Consider the following 24,499-nt stretch of genomic DNA (forward strand, 5'->3'; position numbering starts at 1 on the left):
AGACATCCTCGTCTGTCCATCCACGAAACAAGGAGTCTCGTATGATGGACAGATACCGAAAGTGCAAGTTCTCTTCAGCGACTTTTGCACTTGGATCGCTAAATTATCTAACCAACTTTTACTAGGCTACAAAGCGATCTCCTAATGGATCTAGGAGGTACTCTTCAAGGTTCAGTAGCTGCAGGGGTATCAGACAAGGTTTCCTCTCAGCTTTCCACCTTAAAGTCTGTGGTTAACTCCTCTATAAGGCTTATTTCTTACGTGGCAGATGGAGCTAGCAGGGCAGCAGGTTCAGGAATTTTCTTGAGACATTCCTGGATGTGCTTATGTGACTTTGCGGAATTTGTTAATGGCCCCCCTTCGTTGGCTTGTCCCTCTTCAGGGCAAAAGTTAAGGACACACTCACCAGGTGTGATCAAGAAGGAAAAACTCTCTCTGCCGTAGGAGTCTGTTTTTCCCTACCTACTAGACCTTACCTGAAAGGTCAAAAGGGAGGATGGATGTGGTTCCAAAAATCCCAGAGAGTTTTTCGGGAGACACATAGTGACTCTTCCCCCAGTGGCAGAGGGGGAAGTAGTAATTGGGGACGCCATCCACGCTACGGGGGGGGGGGTCCACAAAATCAGGGATTCATTCCATTGCAGGCCCTTTCAGCACTCCTGAAAGGAGGCCCATCTGTCTGTCTCTGGAGGCAGTCAGGGGTCACGTATATTTGAACCAAGAAGCCTGGCTGGAAGTAACAAAAGGCAAGTGGGTACAAAGTGTCATATCCAGAGGCTACTCTATACCCTTCTCCCTTCCTGCCCCAATCGTAAAGAACAGGCAACTCTAGAAATTTCAAAATTGCTAGACAAGAGAGTCTTCCAAAGAGTCCCCACAGACCAAATAGGATCCAGAACTTACTCAAGGTTCTTTAGTGCCAAAGAGAACAGGAGACTGGTGGCCCATTTTGGACCTCAGCAGATTGAACGAATCAGTAAGAAAGACAACATTCCAGATGGTAACATTGCAGTCGATTTTTCCCTTTCTGGGAAAAGACAATTGGACGTGTTCTGTAGACCTTCAGGATGTATACTACCACATAAAGATGAACAGGCCATCCAGGGGTCATCTGTGCTTTCAGCTGGGAGCCAGTCATTACCAATTTTGGGCTCTGCCCTTTGGTCTCACTAGAGCTTCCAGAGTGTTCATCAAGTGTATGGCAGTGGTTATGGCTCACTTGAGACGTCTAGGATTCAGTGTGTTACTGTATCTAGATGACTGGCTTATAACCACCATCACCAAGCATTTACTGCCAAAAACAAGAGACACCACATTACTTCTCTGCTCTCACTTAGGAATCATGATAAATTATGAAAAATATGCCTTGTTGCCATCTCAACATATCATTTTTATAGGGGCACGTCTAGCCTTTTTTCCAAAAGAAGAGTACAGGCAAGAACAGATATTCTTCGTCTTTCACTGTTGCAGTCATCACCTGTGGGTTATCCATACCGTGGTAGCCCTCGGCCGGCCCGAATTCCAGAGTCTGTTTTTTTGCGTCGGCTGCTGTCGCTTGTTGACTGATGTCAGGTTGTCACTGCTATAAAGCAAGGTAGCCAACGCCATTACATCAGTTATTCTTGCCCTAACAAGTCTTTCTTTCCGTGGAGCCCATAGCAGAAGCATTTCGCAAGTGTGCCGTTCTGTCACTACCAGAGCTTGAATTACAGTTGAAAACGTCTAATGCTAAGTACCCCATTGGGGATCCTTTTTTCTTGCACTAAGTGATGTCTGAAAAAGTTAATTGTCTCGTCTGTGGGAAGCAGATCCCACATGGAGACTTCCATTCATACTATGTCACTTGTTTAGGCTCAGACCACGACGTCCCCTGTTGCCAGTTCTGTGCCCTGTTTAACACAAGAACCATTCGTGATAGAGCTCTGGTTGTAGACGAGTATTTTCGTCTTCCGTCTTCGCATTCCGAAATGGCGTCTGTCAGCCAGCATTCCATAGACATACCGAAAAAATGTTCATTCAGTGGTCATTGCAGGAAATACCCATGTCTCACCAAATTCTCATGAGTTCTGCAAGAAAGACCTTTGCTTCACTCCACTCACGTGACATGAGGTCATCCCTTTGTCATTTCACAGCCTTTACCCACAGTAACCACGGACGTCTCCCAGATATAGGGGGGGGCATTATCTGGGCAGAGCAGTCTAAGGCACTTGGCAGGATCATGAGGCCCATTTGCACATCAGTATCCTAGAGATGAGAGTGGTGCTTTTGGCACTACAGGCACTTCAGGACGCTCTTCTGCTGGGAACTATTGCAGTACAGATAGACAACTGTTCTGAAGAATATTCTCCAGTGAGCTGCCCAAGAAACATGGTGCTAGGGACGCTATCCCAAACAGTGAAGAATAAAGGCGAGGTAGGACAACATCACTTAAAAAAGTTATGTACTCACCATAACGTTCCATGTGTGTTGTCCATCTCACCTTTATTTTTGTATTCCACCCTCGTTTCCCCCAGCCTTTGGCTCCTGGAGGACTTTGTGGTTACATTTGGCGAGTAATGTTCTCCGATCTTCATTGTTCTATAAGGTATTAAAATATTCCATTGGGTAACTGTTGTTATCGGCAAACAAGATCTGGGGAGCTTTACTAGGGCATGATGGGCTAGGGATACAGCTATGAGCTAGTGGAAGACCTCAAGCTTTTGTATACGGCCAAGTCATAACAGAGGATCGGTTCCAAACCCAACCAGTGAAGAATGAAGGCGAGATGGACAACACACATGGAGCATTATGGTGAGTGCATAACTTCTTTTTACTGTTGGTTGGCAGTATCTACAGATCTAAGCAGATGGAATGGCAGCTATTATCCAACTTGTTAAGCTACTTTGAACCAAGCATCATCATTAGACAGTTCTGTAAAGTTTTAGTGAGATGCAGCTTTTAGAGAAGTGTATCTGTCTTTTTTACTGCCTGTTTCAACATAAACTAGCTGGGAGAAATGCTTGTACCCTTAAGTGGTGTAGCTCTTTAACCTGCCCATGCTACCTTCTTCGTCTTGGGCAGGCAAACTTTGTAAAGCTAACTACGATAGTGCATTGTAGTTGTAACTTTTGAGACTGTATAAAATTAGAGGATGCATGTTCTTGTGCACAAGTGTCCTTTTTCATTTCATTTCTTTATGATTTTGATGGCACAATACCTTTAGTGTTTTATTTTGAGGTTCCTTTTCCTCAAAATTGAGATGAAAGAGCCTATGTATACAAGTCTCTCTTCCATACCTGCCTGTATTGTTACTTTACTGCTGCTGTCTTTGAAGTTGTCTGCAGTGTAGTGAATGATGATTTACAAATTAAGCACATTTATACCCTTTGAGCAGCAGGCGGAGGCAAAACACGAGGAAATCCAGCAGAAAAGTTTGTCTGAGAAAAAGGAACTACAGCACAAAATAGATGAAATGGAAGAAAAAGAACAAGAGCTACATGCCAAAATTGAAGCACTCCAAGCAGATAATGACTTCACCAATGAACGACTAACTGCATTACAAGGCAAGTTTTGATAAAGTTTACTTCCATTACTCTTGTTTTTTTTTTGTTTTGTTTTGTTTTTTTTTTTTTTGCTTTTTTAAAGTGCTTTGAAGACTAGAATCTATCTTCGTTTAAGCTGGGAAAGGTGAGATTGGAATGGCACTGCTTCTGTGGAAAAGAAGGTTGGTGCCCTGATTGTTACCCATTTGATTATTTTTTGACTAGCAGTCTAGTCACTGGATATCCTGGTCAGGAAAGGGTTAAGAGTGTGTAGCTAATATTGGACCATCCTTATTGGTGGTGATGAGAGGTGCCTGTTTTATCCTTCAGGAGCACCGTCTGGTGGAAGACCTGATATATTTAAGTCCAAATGCATGAACAGTTATGTCAGCTCTCCAAAGATTGAATGCACTTCATTTAAATATAGCAGATGTGCAGAAGCTTCCACCTTTGTTGGGCTCACTATTGCTGACAGTCAACATGAGTTGGGTTTTAGGATTACTAAAAAAAATCTTTTGACTTCTGCTAAATGCTGGTAGAGTTTACTTGGCTCTTGGTCTTAATTACCTGGTGTCCTTTGACGCTGGGTCTTGGAGGTGTATGAATAGTAGTAGTAAGGGAAAATGAGACTTGATGTTCACCATGTTTGGGGGTACAGGTGTGGTTTTTACCCAAGAAAAAGTGAGATCTGATGTTGTCATTTTCATTCATTCCTCAACTGTTGGTTTAGATCCGACTCTGCTTTTTACAGCTCATGGAGCACTGAAAGCTCTTGAGCTCCTCTCATACTCATAATGCACTTGTCCCTTACTGTCCCACAGATCTCGTTTTCCACCTTGGCATATGGGCATGGTCGCTGACTCTCTCTCAAATTAGAACGTCTTTCTCAGTGCATTTTAATAAAGATTTAGAGATGTAACTTTCTCTTTTTGAATACATCCTGTCTTGAACTTCCTACACTTTTTAGTGTATTTGTACTTCCCATTGGTGATAATTTTTTTTCTCTTTTTCCCTTTCCCTTACCTTTATGGTAAAATCTTAATTACCATTGCTGGAAATAGTTTTCCCTTTTTCTATAACTGTAGTATAAAAAAATTCTTTCTATTTTGTGTTTTTTTTTTAGCTGATAACTACGTCTGAGAAACCTTTGGGTTTTAAAAAAATGTAAAGCCTGGTGTCATAAGTTTCTATTATCAGATACACATGAGTTGTACATTTGTTTAGACCCTGCCCATTTAAACTCTGCTTGTGCAGTATTTGTAAGGGCTTTAATCCACAGGCCCTTAGAGGTCATAAAAACCAACTGATATCAAGGGGATTGATGCCTCCTTCTTCCTCAGTTGCAGCGTCTGAGGCTCAACCCGCTAAGAAAGTGAGAAACTAAGCCAAGAAGTGTCTGTCGGATCCCTTCGAGTTCTTCAGCGACAATCTCTGCTCCGAGTTCAGAGCCACCTCAAAAGGTATCAAAACTGCCAGATCCTGTCCAGTCAGATACAAAGACTAATCTCCTCAATCTGAACACTACGGATCCAGAATCTGCAGTGGCAGATTTGAAGAAACTTAGACAGGCCTCCTTGGATACAGTCTCCTCCAATTCCAGATGCCATATCTTCCTATCACCCTTCTCTTTTCCTGGAGAGACGTCACCACTCTAGGACTTCATCCAGTTGCTTCCTCGTCTCATTCCTGCAGATACAAATGGAGGTACTCCCCAGCTCCTACCCATTGGGTCCGGAGACCTTCATTGGTACTACCCCACCTAATTTGTCTTCTCTGATCCAGCCTTTGGTTTTCAAGCAGTTGGATCTGGGAATCCTGGATCTGTCTGTATCATATCCAATGATACTAGTATCTTCTATACCTGTACTGTCTCTGAGTGGACCGGCTTCAAGCATGTCGGAGCTGTAGTGTCTTTGCCAGATCTGGAGTGTTGGAGTTTACTTTGAGATTGTTGGAGCTCTCTCTGCCCATTAGAGTCTTGGCCCTGGACAACACTGTTCCAACCACTGCTTCGAGTAGTTTGCCTTTGGGTTAGAAGGAGCCAACTGTTCTGAAGTATGTGTTCTCTGGGCTGTTGGTTTCTTTCTGTCCAAGGCATTCTGCTTTTGAGGTAGTGGAGAGAGGTTTCTCTGCTTCAAGAGAAAGGACGTATCCACCTTCCTCAGATCATACTTCTCGGACTCAGTTGCCTTTGCATCTTCTCACCCCACAGGGACAGCCAGCGCAAAGTCTCCAGGATACCCCTCAGGATGTATTGATTTCCTTAGATACTTCTCCAGAACACTCCACTGAAGAAGTCCCTAGGAAGAGAAAATGCAAAAGACTTAGACTCTCCTCAAGAGTCTGTCACAGAGTCTACTTTTGATGAGGGCAAAGGGTCTCCCAAGATCACCACCTGATGATGTGTCATTTGGAGATGTGTTAGAGATCCTCAAGCAAAGGAGTGGTTGGTCAACTGACAACCCTTCCCAAGAGGAATCGGTATTTCTGGAAGCCTTTGGGCTGTAGCCCATCTACGTCCTGGGTGACGCCACTCGCTGAAAAGCTCATTGATTTGATCTCTCGACGGTTATGAAGGAACTTAATTCTGTTCAGCCTATCCCCAAGTGACCAGACAGGTTACTGGCACCACCCAAGGATAGGGAATTTTGGAGCAGAGGAGTACCAGTTGATGCCATGGTTTTAGCGGTGGCCATAAAAATGGAAGTTGCAAAACAAAGTTCCTTTGTTTATTCCCTTAACCAGGGAGTCTAAGGAGTTGGACAGATTCTAGAGGCATGTATATGCTTCAGCAGCCTTTGCACTTTGATTTCTAAATTATTTGGCACACTTCACCAGACTCCAGAGGGACTTGATTGAAGAACTCGCCAAACCCCTCTCCTGGACCATTACTTGTGTAGCAGAGAGCTCCATTGCCTCACAGATGGCTTCCCTACAGTCCATTTTGAATTCGTCCATGAGGCTCATCTCACATGCCACTGAGGGTACCTCAAGGGCAGCGGGTTTAGGCATTTTCATTAGGAGGCATGCCTGGATGAGCCTGTGTGATTTCGCAGAGCCCTTCAAGTCTTTCATTATCGGTTCCCCCTTTGACAGAAGCTCTTTGTTTGGCCCCAAAAGTTAGATGCACTGTCCAGGTGTGAGCAAGAAAGTAAATCCCTGTCTGTTGTGGGCATATATTTTTCAACTCCTCAAAGAACATTTTGTAGGAATCCATGAGGTGGTCAAAAAATGTGGTTCAGAAAGTCCCAGGGTCCCTTCCTTGATCCACGTGGAGATAGTTCTCCCAGGGGTGGGGGGGGGTCTAATGGAAGACACTACCCATGTGGCAGAGGAGGCCTGCAAAACCAAGGGTCCAGAGATACTTAGTCTGACAGATCCTACCAACGCTCTTGAAAGCAGGCCTTGTTGTTCACCTCTGGAGATGGTCAGGGTTGTTTATCCTTGCACCGGAGAGCCTGACTAGACATTACAAAATATTTATGGGTGCAGAGGATGATCTCCAGAGGTTATGTAATACCCTTTTCTCTCTCCCCCCTTAATAGTAAACAAAATTCCCAATGTTCCACTCAATCAGAGGAAAGCAGTAGCACTAGAAATAAAAAAAAAGTTGCTAGAAGAGAGTCATCCAGTATGTTCCACCAGACCAGAGAAAATCTGGAGCTTAAGTTTCTTTTTAGTGCCAAAGTAAAAAGGGTACTGGAGCCTTTCAAGACGCACTTTCTCTCTGGGACCATTGAGATTCAAATGGACAAATACGTCAGTAGTGCTGTACATCGACAAACATGGAGGAACCAAATCTTACCCCCTGTGTCGAGAAGCTCTGAGACTGTGTCAATGGGCAATCTCATCTATTCCGTTTCTGATAGCAACACACATTCCAGGGAAGTGCAGAGTGATAGTAGACAAGTTAAGCAGGCTCATTCTAATGCCTCACGAGCAGTCACTCAACAGGAAAGTAGAGGAAAAGATGATCCATCAGTAGGGCCAACCTTGCTGAGATGTCTTTGCATCTTCTCTCAACAAGTGCATCTGGTTCTTCGCCCTGCCCCCCACCGGGTGACTCAGCAAGGCACGCTCTTCTCTATGATTGCCCTTCCTGGTCTCCTCTATGCCTTTTCCCTCAGTACCTTTCATCCCCAAATCCCTTCAGAAAGCATCTCAATTGAAGAGCACAGTTATCCTCATTGCTCCTTATTGGCCTCGTCTGATTTGATTCCCCTTCCTTTGGCCTCATCTAATTCGTCCCCCATGGATTCTGGAGCCAATTTCAGGCCTTGCCTCATCTGCCAAACATGGTGTGCCTAGACATCTTAGGCCTAAAATTAACTGCATTGTTTCTCCACTTTCATTAATAGCCAGACACTGGAGACTCTCTTCCCCTGTTCCACATCCTTTTATCCTCCCGCAAAGCTTCTTCTAGAAAAATTTACAGATGTTAATGGAAAAAGTTTATTTGGGTACAGCAGAATGACAATTGACCCTTATTTAGCATGAATACCTAAGGTTCTGGAGTTTAGCAAACATTTTTAATGGAGGTACAGTTTCTTCAACTGTTAAAGTACAGCTAGCTGCCATTTCTTCTTTTCATGTTGGAGTAAACAGTTCATCTTTATTCTTTCAAACTTTGCAAGGCCTTTATAAGGGGAACCTTTCTTCTTGGACCCCCTTTTAAAGATCTGTGTGTTAACTAATTAAAACTTAGAGTTGTGTATTTATATGATGATACCAAAGTTTTTAATTCATTCTGAAGAAATCTGTGTACAAGAAAGACGAAAGCACTAACATTCTTTTACTTGGATTATTGCTGCTGTCTTGGAGTTGGTTCACTCATTTTTGCTGTTTCCTGGTTTGTGCTTTTTGGTGTTTAAGATCCGTCTCCCCCATGAGATTTGAATTTAGTTTTACAGTCTTTGACTTAGTCTCCCTTTGAACTGTCAGTCAAATGTGGATTTAAATTTTTAACATGGAAGACTTTTTAGTGACCTTTACATTTGCTAAAAGAGTATCAGAACTTCAGGCAATATCATCTAGACCTCATTTGCTTTTTCATAAGGTCAGAGTATCCTTACGAACTAATGCATCCTTGGTGATGTCAGAATCCAGTATTATTCAAACTATCAATCTTCTAATTTTCTTCCAAATTTTTCAAACAAAGGAGAATATAGGCTGCATTTGTTGGATGTTCCCAGACAGTTTACATTTTTACATACACAGGACAAACATTTTCAGGATATCAGCTCAGTTATTTGTCTCCTTTCCAGATTTAAAGTTGGGTAAACATGTTACCAAAGTGACCTTAGCCAAATGATTAACTGATTGATTGTATTTCATTTGTTTACCAAAAAGCAAGTTTGACTTTGCCAAAACCTTTAAAAGATCATTGTACCAGGTCTGTGGCATCTTTTTCAATGTTTTTATCCAGATCTTCCTGGATAATATGTGTGCAGCTGCAGCTTGGGCTAACCATCATACCTTTATTGCTCATTACAAATTGGATCTGGTCTCTGGAGAAGAGCAGCCTTCAGCTCAATAGTACTCGGGGAATATCCTTCCTTAGAATCCTCCCAGGATTGCGGAAGCTGGAGACTCTGTCCCAACAGTTGAAGAATGAATGAAAATGACAACATCAGAGAAATAAGTCATGTACTCACCATAACGTTCCATCTGTATTGCCCATTTTCATTCTTTAACTTCCCTCCCTCAAACCCCCTACCAATTTGACTTTTGGAAGTATCAGAAGATGCTACAGAAAACATTGTTACTTTACTTGAGCTTCAGATACAACTGTTAATTATTTCTGTATTCACTAAAAGCTGGCAAACAAGGTATGGGGGATATTAAGGGACTAGAGCATTATGGGCGAGAGAGAAGCTTGAGAGCTTGTGTTCCACGAGCTATAAAAAACGGCCGAGTCAAATCTGAGTGTCGGTTCAGAACCCAACAGTTGAGGAAGAACAAAAATGGACAACACAGATGGAACATTTTGGTGAGTACACAATTTCTTTATTTAAATGGGCGCCTACTTACCTGTCTGTTACGATCTAAAAGTGAGGGATCCCTGTTCAACAGCTTGCTTGTTTCTTTAGTGCTAAAAGAATATGGCACTTATATAATGAATATTTAATGCTGGCAATATTTTAGCATTCTTAATCATGTACCATGCTTTACAACTAATACTGTTTTCTTTGTGTGAAGATGCATTCTGATATATATATATATATATATATATATATATATATATATATATATATATATATATATATATATTAGCAAACTGTTGTAGTGTTCTCTCTGCTTAGTTAGATCTGCAATGTAAGCAATTTTTCCTTATCTGCTTTCAGTGCGGTTAGACCAGCTTCAGGACAAAAATATTAAGGAACACAACAACATCGGTGAGTACTGCTTCGGGTTTGTTGTGAACAGTGATGTTAATTTTTCTGTTAAACAGCTGTGTTCTTGAAGGTTAAGTATGTAAAGCCACCAGTACTTAGCTAAAAGCTGCATTGCACTGGATCAGTACAGACATCCCTTTTACATTTAGGGCAAGGAGGTCCTTAATTTCATGTTTACATTTCAGAATTGTATTCCTATGCAGCCTATGTGTTTTAATATAGATTTTAGATCTTTCAACACATTGATTACAGAAGATAGTCTTACCAACATTTCTTTCACACAATAAGCCCCCAAATAGCAGTCCCTGATAGGATACTTTTGATATTAAAGAAATATTGGGTTTCTTAAAGGGACTGAACTGGTGAAGTAAGTTATCAAAAATATATATATATATATATATATATATATATATATATATATATCTATATATATATATATATATCTCTATATATATATGGTTCTACCTCACATAACCGAAACACCAAAACACCGACAACGCAATCAATCAAACCACATAACCGACAGTACAAAACACGAAATTCTACACAAACACAAACCTCATACACTTCACACACAATCAACAACCAAAACACATTCCCGTCCAAAACCACATACACAACACAAGCACACCAAAATCCCTACAAACCCACACTAAACCATACATACACAACTACCTACAACCCTGACCCAAACCCTAACCCTAAGGTCCGTCCACACTTTCACCTGACCCTAACTGAACCGCTACCCCCCCCCTACCCTACCCCCCCCTCCAATCACCTAACCCACTACCCTGACCTACCCCTAACCTTGCTCACTTATCCGCTCCTACTTACACAATCACTAAACCTACTACTAACCCACATGACTCCCCCTCCCCCTTTCCTTACCCGACCCTAACCCCCTTAACCTTTTACTTAACCCCACCCATCCCCCATTTACATTTACATACAGCCTTTATACTTTTACCATCGTTTCCTCGGTACTTCTTTCCCACCCTTTTCTCGGTTTTCTCGCGTCAGTCTCTGTGCTTCTTCGCGCTTCGCGGCTCCGGTCTTCTGCACATATATATATATATATATATATATAGATATATATATATATATATATATATATATATATAGATATATATATATATACACACACACACACACACACACACACACACACACACACACACACACACACACACACTCTAAATGTTAATACTAAATCATTGCATTTCCTGTGTAGAAAGGTTCCTCAAAGGGGACTTATCTGCCAGGAAGTGCTGTCTGCTTTGCTTGTGAAGATTTTGAGCTGCTTCTTCATAAGGCAGCGTTAAAGTCCTGAAGATTTTCCATTCTGCTCATTTTCCCTCCTCGTGTGGGAAAGAGCCAGAGTGTTTGGAAGTTGGGCCAGTTGATTTCTTGGGCAAGATGCAACCCATATAGCCTAAAGGCTACTACAGCAGTGAAAAATATGAACATCTACTAGTATGGGTAAGTGCAACTTACACAAACTGTACTTTATCTTCCGCCTCACTTTATTTTTCTCAGAGGGATGTCTGTCATATTGAGCCTTAGAAGTATCGGTTGCATTCTGCCAAGGGTATAACAATCAGCTGGCTTCCAAAGCTTCAGGGCACCCTCCATGCTCCCAAACTATTTAATAGCTCGAGCTGAGCTGACAAAAAGACACGTTTGGGTGCCAAGCCCGTCAGAGCTTTACTGCTGCAGAATAGTATGTTTCTCTGAGGCTTTTGAGGCTTACTGTCAGCTTGTGCTGTTTCTTTGCTAGACAAATAAGTTCCCTTTGGGGTAAAAGCCTTCCATTCAGTAATTTTGTTTTATAGGTATGTACTAGCCTAATGGCCGTGGAGCCTTTACAAGCCTAGCCCGTAGAATTGCCCTGGCATTGTGCTGCCTGACATTGTTTCCCAGTGCCTCTGTCAAGTTAGAGCCACTGGAGTGTTGTCCCTGGGGTGAACTTTCTATTTCCCATCCACTCATCAAGATTGCTCTTGAAGAGGGCCAGTGAGGTGCTCTACTTGACATGTATGGGAAGTCTATTCCAGTGCATGGGCGGTCTCTGTGTTATGAACCTGTCCCTCCAGCATGTTCTATTGATTGTGGTAATGAGGTTGAGGTCTCTGGAGCGTGTGGTGCAGAGGGATTGGGATTTCTTTAGATGTAGCATTTCTAACAGAGCTTGGTCAGACATGGCTTTGTAAGTCAAACCGAGATCACCTCTTAGTAGACGATATGAGACAGAGAATAGCTGGAGTTTTTTGAGTCTGTCCATGTAGGACATATGTTTAAGGCCTAGGATCCTCTTTGTGAGGTACTTTTGTGGCCTGTCCAGTTGTTGTATATGTCTAGTGAGGTACATGCCAAATGGGGCATTATACTCTATGATTGGTCTAATGTGGGAAGAGTAGAGAGAAATGATGACCTCTTTCTTCCTGGGTGCAGAACCCTTGGTAATGAGATGTGTCACATAGAAGGATTTTCTGATCACAGTGGCAGTGTGGTGGTCGAAGGAGAGGTCGCTGTCAACCTATGTCCTCAGATCTCTTAAAATGCTTTTAGTGTTAAGTGGGCTCCCATTGATGTGGTAATTAGTGGGAACTGAGTTTTTCCCAAAGGGGATAATGAATCTTTTTTTTGGCATTAAGCTTAAGGCCATGGTTTCGACACCAGTCATTGGTCTTAGTGAGGCCTTTCTGTAGGATGTCTGCATCACTTGGAGTTAATAATGGCTCCCAGGTTGAAGTCATCTGCAAACATGGTCAGCCAGAGTCCCTCTGTGTTGGCCTGGACTTCTGAGAAGTAGATGCCAAACAGGAGAGGACCCAGGACCGATCTCTGTGGGGCTCCACTCATGACTGGTCTGCAGTCTGACTTGGAGTCCGCTACTTTCACACTGTGGGTTCTATCTGTGAGTCAGTTTGCAGGCCACCTAATGATATAGGGGTTGATGCCTAGTTTGGTGAGTTTATCAATAATTCCTGAGTGAGTAATGGTATTAAAGGCCTTGGCCAGATCGAAGTAGGCTATATGAACTGCCTTCCGTCATCCACAGCTCTGGTGACTGACTCAAAGAAGTCAGCCAGGTTCAGCAGGCATGATCTCCCTTTCACAAAGCCAAATTGCATGGGGTCTAGAGTTTGGAGATTTCCTATATCTTTGTTAATCGGGTCCATGATGATACACTCCATAGCTTTACATATCAGACTTGTCAGGCTAATGGGGAGATAATTCCCAGGGTCTGTAGTCGCTGCCCCTTTATGGAGAAGGCTGACTGTAGCAGTGCGCCATTCGGTAGGGACAAAGCCTGAGGTGAGGCTGTGACTGAACAGGGCACACTGATGTGGTGCCAGTTCGCTTTGTAGTTCATGTAGGACACAGCCAGGGATATATTATTGGGTCCCATGGAAGTTGTATTCTTGGCCTTGGACAATGCAGCTTTAACCTGTGCTGCAGTAATGCTGGGTGCCTGGCATTTTTCCAATATTGTGATTGGTCTTATAGCAGGGAGAGAGGGGTAAAGTTTGCACTGAATCTGTCTGCCAGTATGTTGGCAATATCTGTTGGCTCAGTATAGGAGGTACCATTGTGCAGTAACTCAGCAAGTCTGGGTATTTCCATGGATATTCTTGATGTAACTATAGAAGGCTTTGTGGTTGTTTTTAGTGTCTGCCGCATTTCTGCCTTCATAGCTGGCTTTAGAGGTTTTGATGAGAGATCTCAATTTTTTGTTGAGGTTAATAATGAAGTTTTTCCAGTCTTGGGACTTCACCTTTTTCTGCAACAGTTTCTTCCATCTGTTGTAGAGTTTGTTAATGGCAGGGGACCACCAGATTGGATTCTTTTTTTGGAGGAGAGCATCTTGGTTCTGTTGAGTATGGCTAGTTCCATGCATTTATGTACGTGTTCGTACAGTGCATTTGTGTATGATTCAGCAGTCGTGCATCTATTTTCTGTTGACATGGGTGCCGTGAATTACCCACCTTTGTTTTTAGGAGTCCAAAGTCAGCTTTAGAGAAGTTTTCCATGGTAGATACCTTTGCTGAGGGTATGGGTGAGTTGTGGATTTCCATGGTGATTAGTTTGTGGTCAGATCTAACCAGGGAGGAATTGACTTGGTGTAGAGCAATGGTTGCCCATGTTAGTAATAACCAGGTCAAGGATGTTGCTTCCTCTAGTGGGGATAAGAATGAGCTGGTCCAGGGCATTGGAATTGATGAATTCCAGGAAACATTGGGCCAGTGCATTGGTGCATGAGTAGTTTTCCCAGTTGATGGAGGAGTAGTTGAAGTCACCTAATATGAGAGTGTTGGGTTGGATCTTAATGGTTTCCAGGGTGCTTAGGAATGTGGAATGAGAGTCTTGGGACATGGTTGGGGACCTATAGCAGGCTATGACCTGGATCGCCGTCTTACCCAAAGTTAGTTGTACCTGAAGTATCTCAGATGCATTATGCTGGGGGTGTGCATATACTGTATGAATATGGAGACACCACCGCCTTTGGAGTTCCGGTCCATGTTCTGGGACTGAAAGGTGTGGATTGAGTTATAACCTGGTAGTGCAGGGATGCTTTCTGCTGCTTGAAACCAGGTCCCTGTTACAGCACAAATGTCAATGTTCTCCATTTTGAGAAGTGCTTCGAGCGAGTGCATCTTGAGATCTAGACTTCTAGTGTTGAGCAGCATAACCCTCAGATTGCATTTATTTATAGCTGTTATGGTGGTAATTTGGTCTTTGGAACACCGCTGGTTTATTATTAATGCTTTCCTCTTCAGGGTAGTTATTTTAGATTTAAGAGTTTGTGTTTTAATGAAGTGTCACAAGACGCAACCATTGTTTAAAGTAACTGAAATTCAATTTTTCTGTGAAGAAATTGTGTTTGTTGCTTTCTGGAGCTGCAAAGTGTTTTAAAAGTGCTTTCTGCTGAGTGTTTTTGTGGAAAAAAAGTGACTTTTAAAAGACAAATTTTTTTATTGGCTCTTGCTGCATGTTTTCCCTGGGGAAAGAGACACCATTTTCAGCTTGGTCATGGAACAAACATGTTGGTCTTGTGGTCAGTCCTTCTTGCAGCCAAAAAAAAATTAGCCTTTGCCACCACAGCAGGCTAACAGTTTTCCTCAGCAGCAGGTGGGTGAGTGCATTGTGGCCATGTGTTACATCTTAGACCACTCATGTTTTACCCCACATCCCTGTGGTGTAGCACATACAACCTCTATGGACCAGGGGTTAACAACATCCTCTGCATCTGTTGGGTCCTGTCAGTTGGCAAGGGAGTACACTCTTGTCAGTCCTTGAAGTGGGAACAGGAAGGTTGCCTTAATTTTGTCAGAATGTTGAGCCCATCCTGAGGAAAGTCTGCTGCCATTTATAACACTGTTGGCCCCATTTTTTTCTGTCAAAAAGAGAAAAAAAAATAAACGTGTACTTATTCTCAAAATTCATTGGATAGGTGTAGTTTGCTAGGTCTGGCTGAGGGTTTTATTCAGGCTTTTGATCCATACTATTTATTGCTTTCGAGTAAAAAAAAAGGAGGATAGCTGCACTTGAAGAGATTCAAAATTCTAAATCTGGGCAGGAAGATGAAGGGGGACTGATACAGGTTTTCTCTGTAGTTTTATGATTCAGTCTCCGAGATCTTCTCAGTTTCTGATTCTCCCTTTGGGGTTTCTCTCTCTTCGTGACCATTTCCAGTATGCATCAGTGTTTTCAGTGGGAGTACACTGAGGTTTCTTAGTCCATTCTAAAATTTTATGACCTGTTTAGAGGGAATTTCCTTAACCTTCACCAATTCCTCCAGTTCTGTCAGCTTTGGTGGATGTGTGTGTTTGTCTGTAATTTCCTGATAGCCAGCCTGCTACCCCTAAAAAGGCCATTTGAATGTATACACTTTCTCTGTCTTTTCACATTTTATACGCTCTTCCCAAACCCGACCAAGCAGCTGTTGCTTTAGTTAATCCTGATGCTGCTAACAGTTAATTCCTGTCTTTCTCTTTGGTATGAGGATTTGGGAGTATTATTGATGGGTTTGGGAAAATAGAGTGTATGCTTCTGCATCTTTGATTTTCAGAGTTTTGAATTGTCAGGCTTATATGTTAGTTTATTCTAATTGTGAAAGTAAGAGAAATGTTTTGTCTGTAGTTTCTTTTGAAGAAAATTCTGCTTTAAATTATTTAGTTTCTTCTGTTGTTCTAGTCACTGCTCTGTGTTTACAGTGTGTGCATGACTCTGTTAATTCTTCTAAAGCTTCTGGGACTGTTTTGGGGAGGTTTGCCTGGCTCCATTCTCAGAACCTCCCACAAGGATGTGAATAACATGATTTTATTTTCTTCTTTGGATAGAGCTTCACTTTTTTTGGTTCCTTCACTGCAGGGGTGATCAAAAATTGGGATGAAAGGGTTAAGTTAAACCACAGAATCTCTTAATATTTTCTGCCTTCTTTCACAGTCTCTAAGGGATTCTGTAGCCTGTCATCCTGTTTTGGTAAAATGACAAGGGTGTTCCAAAAAGAATTTAGGAACCCTAAAACCAAGGGAACAGTCCCAACTATTCAATTAGTTTTTAAGGGACCTTGTTCCCGCCTTCCATGCTGGCAGTACATTTTCCCTTCCAGAAAGTCTGAATCTCCACTTTTCACTTTGGCAACTTATCACTTCAGACAGATGGGTTCTGGAGATCATTCATTAAGGTTATAGATGACAGTGAGAGGATATTCCTCCTTGCCATGGGGTTGTTTCTCATTCACCAGACTAGTTCTTTTATTTCCACTTGGCTTCATTACATGCTGTTCCAGTGAGTGGTAGAACCACTTCCTCCTTCCCAAGTGGGGAAAGGTTTTTTATTCAAGGATGCTTTCAGTGACAAAGAAAGAAGAAGCTTGGAGACCAGCTCTGGATCGTTCCTTGTTAAACTTCTTTCTGATGGTGCCTAACCTCAAAATTATGTCACTTCACAAACTGTTCTGTTCTTCCTCATTCTAGTTTCCTGGTAACATTAATTTTAAAAGATGCTCATCATATTTTTTTTTATTTAGACTTCAGGCATTTAAGGATCTATGTCTGGATCACATTATCAGTTCTCTGCCTTAATCTTTGGACTATCCACTGCACCAAGAGTGTTCTCAAATGTTAGCTCCATTTATAGCTTGATGCAGACTATATAGTATCCTTTTTGTTTGATTTTATTTTTACTCCATATTTATATGACTTGCTTATCTCTGCAGAGTCTTTTTCAAAGTGTCAGTAATAGATCCCTTACACAAGCTGGGATTCCAAGAGTGCATTCAAAAATCTTTTTTGACTCATCACACAGGATTGTGTTCATGGGGTGTCATCTGGACACCACAATTCATAGAGCTTTTCTTCCAAAAGAAAAAAGATCTAGATGTATTTCTGATGCTTTCCACTCAAACGTTGGTCACTAGGAGGCAAATATCTCAGGATTCTGGGTCTCATGGCATCTGTGATTCTCATGATAACCCTGACAAGACTCTACATGAGAAAGTTAAAATGGTATCTGAAGTCTCTCTGGTTCCAGCACCATCCTTTGTCTTTTCAAATGTTAGTGCTGGGGATTGTCAGTATAGAAATTATTTGGTAAAGACAAAAATTACTCCTAAATTTGGGTCTTCCCTTCTCCCTCCCATTTCCATTCCAAATCAGCCGGTCAGCACAAGTGTGTCTGACTTTGCCTGGGTTGTAATTTCAGGGGGAATAATAGTACAAGGTGTGTGAGACACTTAGAACAGGCGCAAGCACATAAATATAAAATCGATGTTTGCCCCTGATCAAGGACCAAATCACCTTTGGGACCACAGGACCTCTTCAAGTTGTTTCAGATGATACCACAGTCATGCGGTTGCATCTACAATTGGGGAGGAACCGGGTCCTGCCCACCTTTGTAGACTAGCCATGTTAGCTTGGGATATAGCTTCACAGCATATAATCTCTCTATACAGATATCCTTCATTCTATACAAAACAAAAGTGTGTGGCAGACAAGTCTGGGCAGGAAAGGGCAGACCCTTACATATGCAAACTAGATCAGGAGGTTTTCTAAGATTTAATCCATCTGTGGTGGGTCCCTCTAAGTACACCCATTTGCCTCCTCTCTAAGTAAACAGCTAGCAAAATTTGCTCCGGCACTCCATCCAAGAAGGCCTGAAAGACAAATGCCTTTTTTTTTTCCGTTGACAATAATGCTGTGTATGTTTTTCCACCCTTTATACTGGCATCCAGGGTACTTCTGAAGATTCAGAAGGAATCCCCCAAGGTCATTGTGGTTACTCCTTTTCTGTCCGAGGCAACAGTGGCTCTCTCTCTTTTGGAAAAGACCAGGGGCAATTATTACAATCTTCCTCACAGAATGGATCTACTCACACAAGATCAGAGGTGTTTGATACATCCCGACCCCAGTCAACTTCAACTGAATTCCTGGATGATAGGATCTTAATTCCTTTTAGGCAGCTGTTTACTGAGGATGTACAGCAAGAATTAATGGAGACAAGAAAGCCTGCTACTGGAAAGTCGTATATTTGTAAATGGAAAAGGTTTTCTAGTTGGTACCAAAAACGCAAATAGCACCCATTCAGGACTGGTTGTTGCTTGGGTTTCACTGGATCATAGGAACGTAGGAGGTTACTAGGCTAATGGCCCCAGGGCCCTTACAAGCCTAGCCAAGTTCAAACCATGTACCCAAGGGTGTTTGGTTCAAGCAGACAGAAAAATCGGCACTTACTGCCCTGTCCAAGAGGGACACAGGTGGGAACCCCCTGGGTGAATTTTTGGTTATCTATCCAATCGTCCAAATTACGCTTAAATAGGGCCAACAAGGGTCTTTGGAACAAGCTTCCTGTTCATGTTAAACAAAGGCAGGGCAACCTCTGTGAGACAAATCTGTCTGTTCAGCAAGTCCTGTTGATGTCACGTACCAGGTTAAGGTCGTTTGAGCGAGTGACCCATATGCCATTTGACTTGGCAAATGTGTAGCATTTCCATTAAAGCTGTTACAGAGATTGCTCTGTTTGCAAGGCACAGGTCACCTCTGAACAGTCTGTCCAACACAGAGTAAAGTGACAATTATTTCAGTCTGTCTGCATAAGACCGTTCTTAAAGACCCTGAATTTTTTTTGTAAGGAACCTTTGTGGTCTCTCCAGTTGCTGCAGGTGTTTGGAAAGGAACATACCAAAGGGAGCATTGTACTCTATTATTGGCCTTTTGAGGGAAGAGTACAGCGGAGTTATAACTTCTCTTTTTCTGGAGGCAATGGCCCTTACTTATGAGATGAACAATATAAAATGCCCTTCTTAATACTGTGGAGACATGGTGGTCGAAGTTAAGGTTGCTGTCAACCTGTGTACCCAGATCTCTCACCACTAACTGTGTGCTTAAGGCATCGCTATTGATGTGGTAGTTTGCAGGAACATCACCCTTGCCGAAGGGGATGATAATACATTGTTTTGCATTATGTTTAAGACCATAGGTTCATAGGTTGGTACTAGGCTATCGGCCCTAGGGCCTATACAAGCCTAGCCATAACAATTCCCTGGCTGTTTCTTCCCACACTATTTACTTCCCTGAACCCCTGTCTAGCACCAGTCTTTAGTCTGCGTAACACCTTTGTGCAGGATGTTGACATTGCTAGGGGTTTCTATGATCACTCCCAGTTTGCAGTCATCAGCAAACCTTGTCATCCACAGTCCTCATTAATATTTGTGAGTTGCTAGCCTATGGCCTTTTTTACTCATCTGTCAAAGTTTAATTTATTGGTCATTTAAGCATGTCTGCTTATGGATCCCCTGTTTCAAGGCATTTTCATGTCAAAATGTTTTTGAAAGGGTTTTTTTTTTTACTTAATAGGTCACCAAGAAAACCAGTGAGCCACTTCTTGGGATCTTTGCTCCATTTAAACTAACTAATCTGGCTGACTTGATGTTCTTAGCAGGGAGTATATTATTACTGATTGTTCTGTACTCTGCAATAATTGGAGTTGCAAGCTGTTATGGGGAGTCAACCCTATCTCATTTTCGGCAGAAACAAGGTTTCCTTGATAACTAAGTATTGTTTTATGCCTAAAGTATATCTGTTTACTTTAAACCAAACTCTCCATTCTCCCATTCTCATTACTGTTCCTAAAATGAGGGAGAAAAGGTACTCTTTACCTTTGATGTCCACTGACTGCTCTGGTACTATCTTGACAGAGCTAAATCTTACAGATGTTTGTATCATTTGTTTATTTCTTGTAAAGGTAAGAAGAAAGGACAACCCATGTTAAAGCAGACCGTTTCCAAATGGTTGACTGAGGTTATTGCTTTTTGTTATACTCACCACAACAAAATTGTTCCATGCAGGGTCAAGGGCTACTACCAGGGTCTTGGCTCCAAATATGACTTTTTGGAAAGGGTTGGATTCTAGAAGTATTCTAGTAGCATAATTTTGTACATTTACAAAGCACTGTAAGCTTGATTCCTTCTCTAAGTCTAGATCAGGCTTTGCTGAGACCATTCTCCTGGGTCTCCTGAACTCTTCTCTAGCCACGTTCCAAATGTAGTATGCTAGGTTAGTCTACCCATATAGCTAGGGCTACCGCAGCAGTGATCGATATGATGAACATATTGCAGTTGTGTAAGTAGAAGTACCATAACAGTTGATGTTTGATTAATCACTGCTACAGTACTTACTCCTTCCCATCCAACCCCCTTGCTGTTGTGTCTTGTTTATGCCAGGGTGTGGTTATTTCTTGTTTTTCCTAACACTTCCCTTTCAGGGCTCAGCTTTCCTTCTCTTGACAAGAAAGCTCAGAAGGACTTGGTGCTTAAAGTTGTCTTTTTAGTCAGCTGAACTTGACCTGTTAGTTTGGGTGAGTGGAAGATGCCCTGAAGCTTTGGAAGCTGTCTGGCTGTTATATCCTTGATATGTAATATATAACTCATTTAACTAAGGCTGCTGCAGTAGTGATTATTTGAGCATCTTCTGATGTTCTTCGTGTTTTACTGTTGCAGTCATCACACTTGGGTTATCCTGCCAGGGGTAGCCCTCAGTTGGCCCGAATACCAGAGGCTTAGTATTTCTCCGTCGGTTGCTGTCACTCCAGGACTGACATCAGGTCGTCAGTGGTATAAAAAAGGCAGCCAACTCCATTACATCAGTCTTTCTTGCTGAGGAGCCCGAAGCGGAAGCAGTTCGCACATGTGCCGGTTGGCCGCTACCTGAGTTTTCGTTTCCGAATTGAAGTTGAAGAGGTCTTAAAAAAGATGGAAGAAAAAGCTTCCAGGGGAAACAGACCCCCCCCCGACAACAGCCCCAGGGCATGCAGAGATCTAAGCAATAGAGTTCCTCCTCTTCAAAAACAGGGAGTCCAAAGCCACCCCCTTATGGTAAGAACTCACAATGACTTTACACTTCCACAACCTCCCTCCGCCTACCTGCTCATGCCCCTAGGAGGAAAACTCTCCTTCCACGCAAGCATCTGGGTCACCATTACCAATGACCGCTGGGTCCTCGACATAGTGTCCCAGGGATACAAATTTTATTTCCACACACTGCCAACCCCAAAAGGTTTCACAGACCTTCCTCCAAACCAGTGGGCAGAGGCCAAAAAGCAAGTCCTTTCTCCCCTCTTCGTGAAGGCAATAGAGCATGTTCCTGCAAAACAGATAGGCCAAGGCTTCTACTTCACAGTTTTCCTGGTACCCAGAAAAGGGGACACATGGCGCCCCATCCTCTATCTATCCATTCTAAACACCTTTCTGGTGATACCAAATTTCAAAATGCTCACCCTCCAGCAGCTTCTACCTATGCTTTCCAAGGATGCTTGGTTAGCCACCTTAGACCTAAAAGAGGCATGCCTACACATCCCAATCAGGGAATCATGCAGGAAATACCTACGTTTCAGAGAAGGATCTATGCACTTACAGTTCTCTGTGCTTTCCTTTGGCTTATCTACTGCTCCCAGAGTGTTCACAAAATGTCTGGCTCCTGCCATTGCTTTTTGCAGACAAAGAAATATTCAAATTTACCCATACTTAGACGACTGCCTGATTCAGGTAGACAGGAAAAGCTGCTACAGCAACTGACCTTTGTAAAGTACCTACGGACCTCCTTGGGGTGTACTATCAGCGAAAAGAAATCAAAACTAGTACCCACACAAAAAATTGTGTTGCTGGGAGCAAGCCTGGACACAGCATCCCAGATAGCATTCCTTACTCCAGAAAAACAAGCCTACCTGACAGGCTACTTCTCTCTACTAGCCACCAGAACCCAGTTATCTGCAAGGAAAATCCTGTAAGCTCTAGGGTTCATGGCCTCTTGCATTCTACTCATTCCATATACCAGACTGCATATGAGAAAACTACACTGGTACTTAAAAAGCCTTTGGTGTCAGCACTCTCAAGACTTGGAAACTCTTATACCAATGATATTTTGTCTAAGGAAAGATTTTCTTTGGTGGGCAGCAGCATGCAACGACAACAAGGGACTTTCCTTCTCACAACCCTACGCCGCCCAAACCCTCACCACAGACTCATCAGACTATGCATGGGGTGCTCACCTGGACGGCAGGTGCATTTAGGGCCAGTGGAGTCCAAATCAAATACATCTGCACATCAACCAAAAAGAGATGTTAGCTGTTCATCACGCCCTGACCCCTTTCAGACCTCTACTCTCCCTGGGACCTCTACTGATCAAAACAGACAACACCATAGTGATGTGGTATATCAACACGCAGGGAGGGACTCACTCATATCCTCTCTTCAGGCTCACCATGACCCTTTGGCACATGGCCTCAGCCATGCAACTACACCTGTTGGCACAATTCCTGCCAGGCTCTCTAAACTCTCAGGCAGACAACTTAAGCAGAAACCTGCTAGACCCACACGAGTGGCAGCTACACCACAGAACCTTCACCCTTGTAACCCAAAAATGGGGCACCCCGAAGGTCATCCTCTTTGCCTTCCACGCCAATCAGCTCAGCAAATTCTGCACCAGAGAACCTCTCGGCAAGGCCTGGAAAGTGGATGCTCTATCCTTCCAGTGAGTAAACCTCTCAGTCTATGCATTTCCCCCTCAACCCTCATTTTAAGGGTACTGCTTAAAATAAATGAAGAAAAACCGAGGACGATCCTAATTACCCCAGACTATCTACGCCAGCACTGGTACCCACTGCTGCGCAGCCTGTCACCCCTGCCACCATGGCACCTACCTCAGATCCCAATACTCCTGACCCAGAAGAATGGAGAATTCATGCATCCCCAATTGCAGGCCCTCAACCTGGCAGCCTGGCTTATTCCCTGGACTCTCCTCAAGCTGCCAGCCTAAGCAAACAGGTTCTAGATGTTATACGTGAGGCCAGATGCCCCAACACTAGAAAATACCATGCTGACAAGTGGAAAAAGGTTTTGCACCTGGATCCAGGCTAAGGGAGCCGGAACGGCACAGCCCTCTCCCTACCTCTCATCCTGGATTACCTGACAGACCTACTGCACAGGGGTCTGTCCTTCTCTTCTATTAAAATTCATGCCTCAGCCATCTCTGCCCATTTCAGCACAGACACCCCTCTCTTCTCGCATCCTCTCATTAAACAGTTCCTAAGAGGCACTAACAACTTAAGGCCACCCAGAAGAGCTCCTACCCCAGCTTGGGACCTTAACTTTGTGATGGAAAAGCTCACCCTGCCCCCTTTGAACCTGAAGCTTCAGCAGAGTTAAAATTTCTGTCTTGGAAGACAGCCTTGCTCCTGGCCATCACTTCAGCTAGAAGAGTATTAGAGCTACAAGCACTTATGGCTGTAGAGCCCTTCATCATTTTCCATGCTGACAGGGTCTTCCTCAGGACTAACCCATCCTTCATGCCTAAGGTGGTGTCCAGTGTGGCTCTCAATCAATCCATTAATTTGCCCGCCGTTTTCCCTAATCCACAAAACAAGGGGGAAAGGATTCTGCACACTCTAGATGTGCACAGACAGCTCAGATTCTACCTGGACAGGACTAAATCTTTTAGAAAAACTGATCAATTGCTAATCAGCTTCGCTGCAGGAGCAGAAGGCAAGGCCATATCCAAACAAACAATCTCCAAATGGATAGCACACTGCATCCATTTCTGCTGCAAACAGCATGGGAAACCACCCCAAAGGGTGGTCAGGGCACATTCCACCAGAGCAACCTCCACCTCTGCAGCTTTTCTCAGAGGGGTCCCCACCAGGGACATCCTAGAGGCTGCAACATGGACATCTGTTCATACCTTCACCAAGCATTACCACCTGCCCATCTTCTCCAAATCCAGGGCAGGCTTTGCCACTGCAGTCTTGCAGGGCATCTTAGCCAGCCCCCAGTCTTCTTTATTGCCTCCACCCTTTTCTTCAGCTTTGGGAATCATCCCAAGTGTGATGACTAACAGTGAAACATGAAGAACATAGCACAGTTGTGTACACTTACCATAACTGTAGCTATTCACTGTTGCAGTCCTGGTTTCCATCCCTCCATCCACCTTGTCTCTCTCTCTCTCTCTCTCTCTCCTTACAAGGAAATTTTGGTATTTATTTTCTACTGGTGGTGTTCTTCCACCACAACCTAGCTCCCTATTTGGG

At 43.1% G+C, this 24,499-nt stretch overlaps 1 protein-coding gene across 6 annotated transcripts in view; it reads left to right on the forward strand.

Annotated features, from left to right (window-relative positions):
- The window catches only part of LOC122807767 (sarcolemma associated protein), a 2,306,558-nt gene that overhangs the window by 1,017,666 nt on the left and 1,264,393 nt on the right, over window positions 1-24,499 (forward strand). For all 6 annotated transcript variants that reach the window (XM_044078786.1, XM_044078776.1, XM_044078778.1 and 3 more), the window contains 2 exons: window positions 3,374-3,542; window positions 9,866-9,916. In XM_044078786.1, coding sequence (XP_043934721.1) covers window positions 3,374-3,542; window positions 9,866-9,916 — 220 coding nt within the window. The remainder of the gene's footprint in view (window positions 1-3,373; window positions 3,543-9,865; window positions 9,917-24,499) is intronic.

The sequence above is a fragment of the Protopterus annectens genome, chromosome 7.part1, assembly GCF_019279795.1.
Source record: "Protopterus annectens isolate FY-2018-M chromosome 7.part1, PAN1.0, whole genome shotgun sequence".
In the NCBI taxonomy this organism is placed as follows: Eukaryota; Metazoa; Chordata; order Ceratodontiformes; family Protopteridae; genus Protopterus; species Protopterus annectens.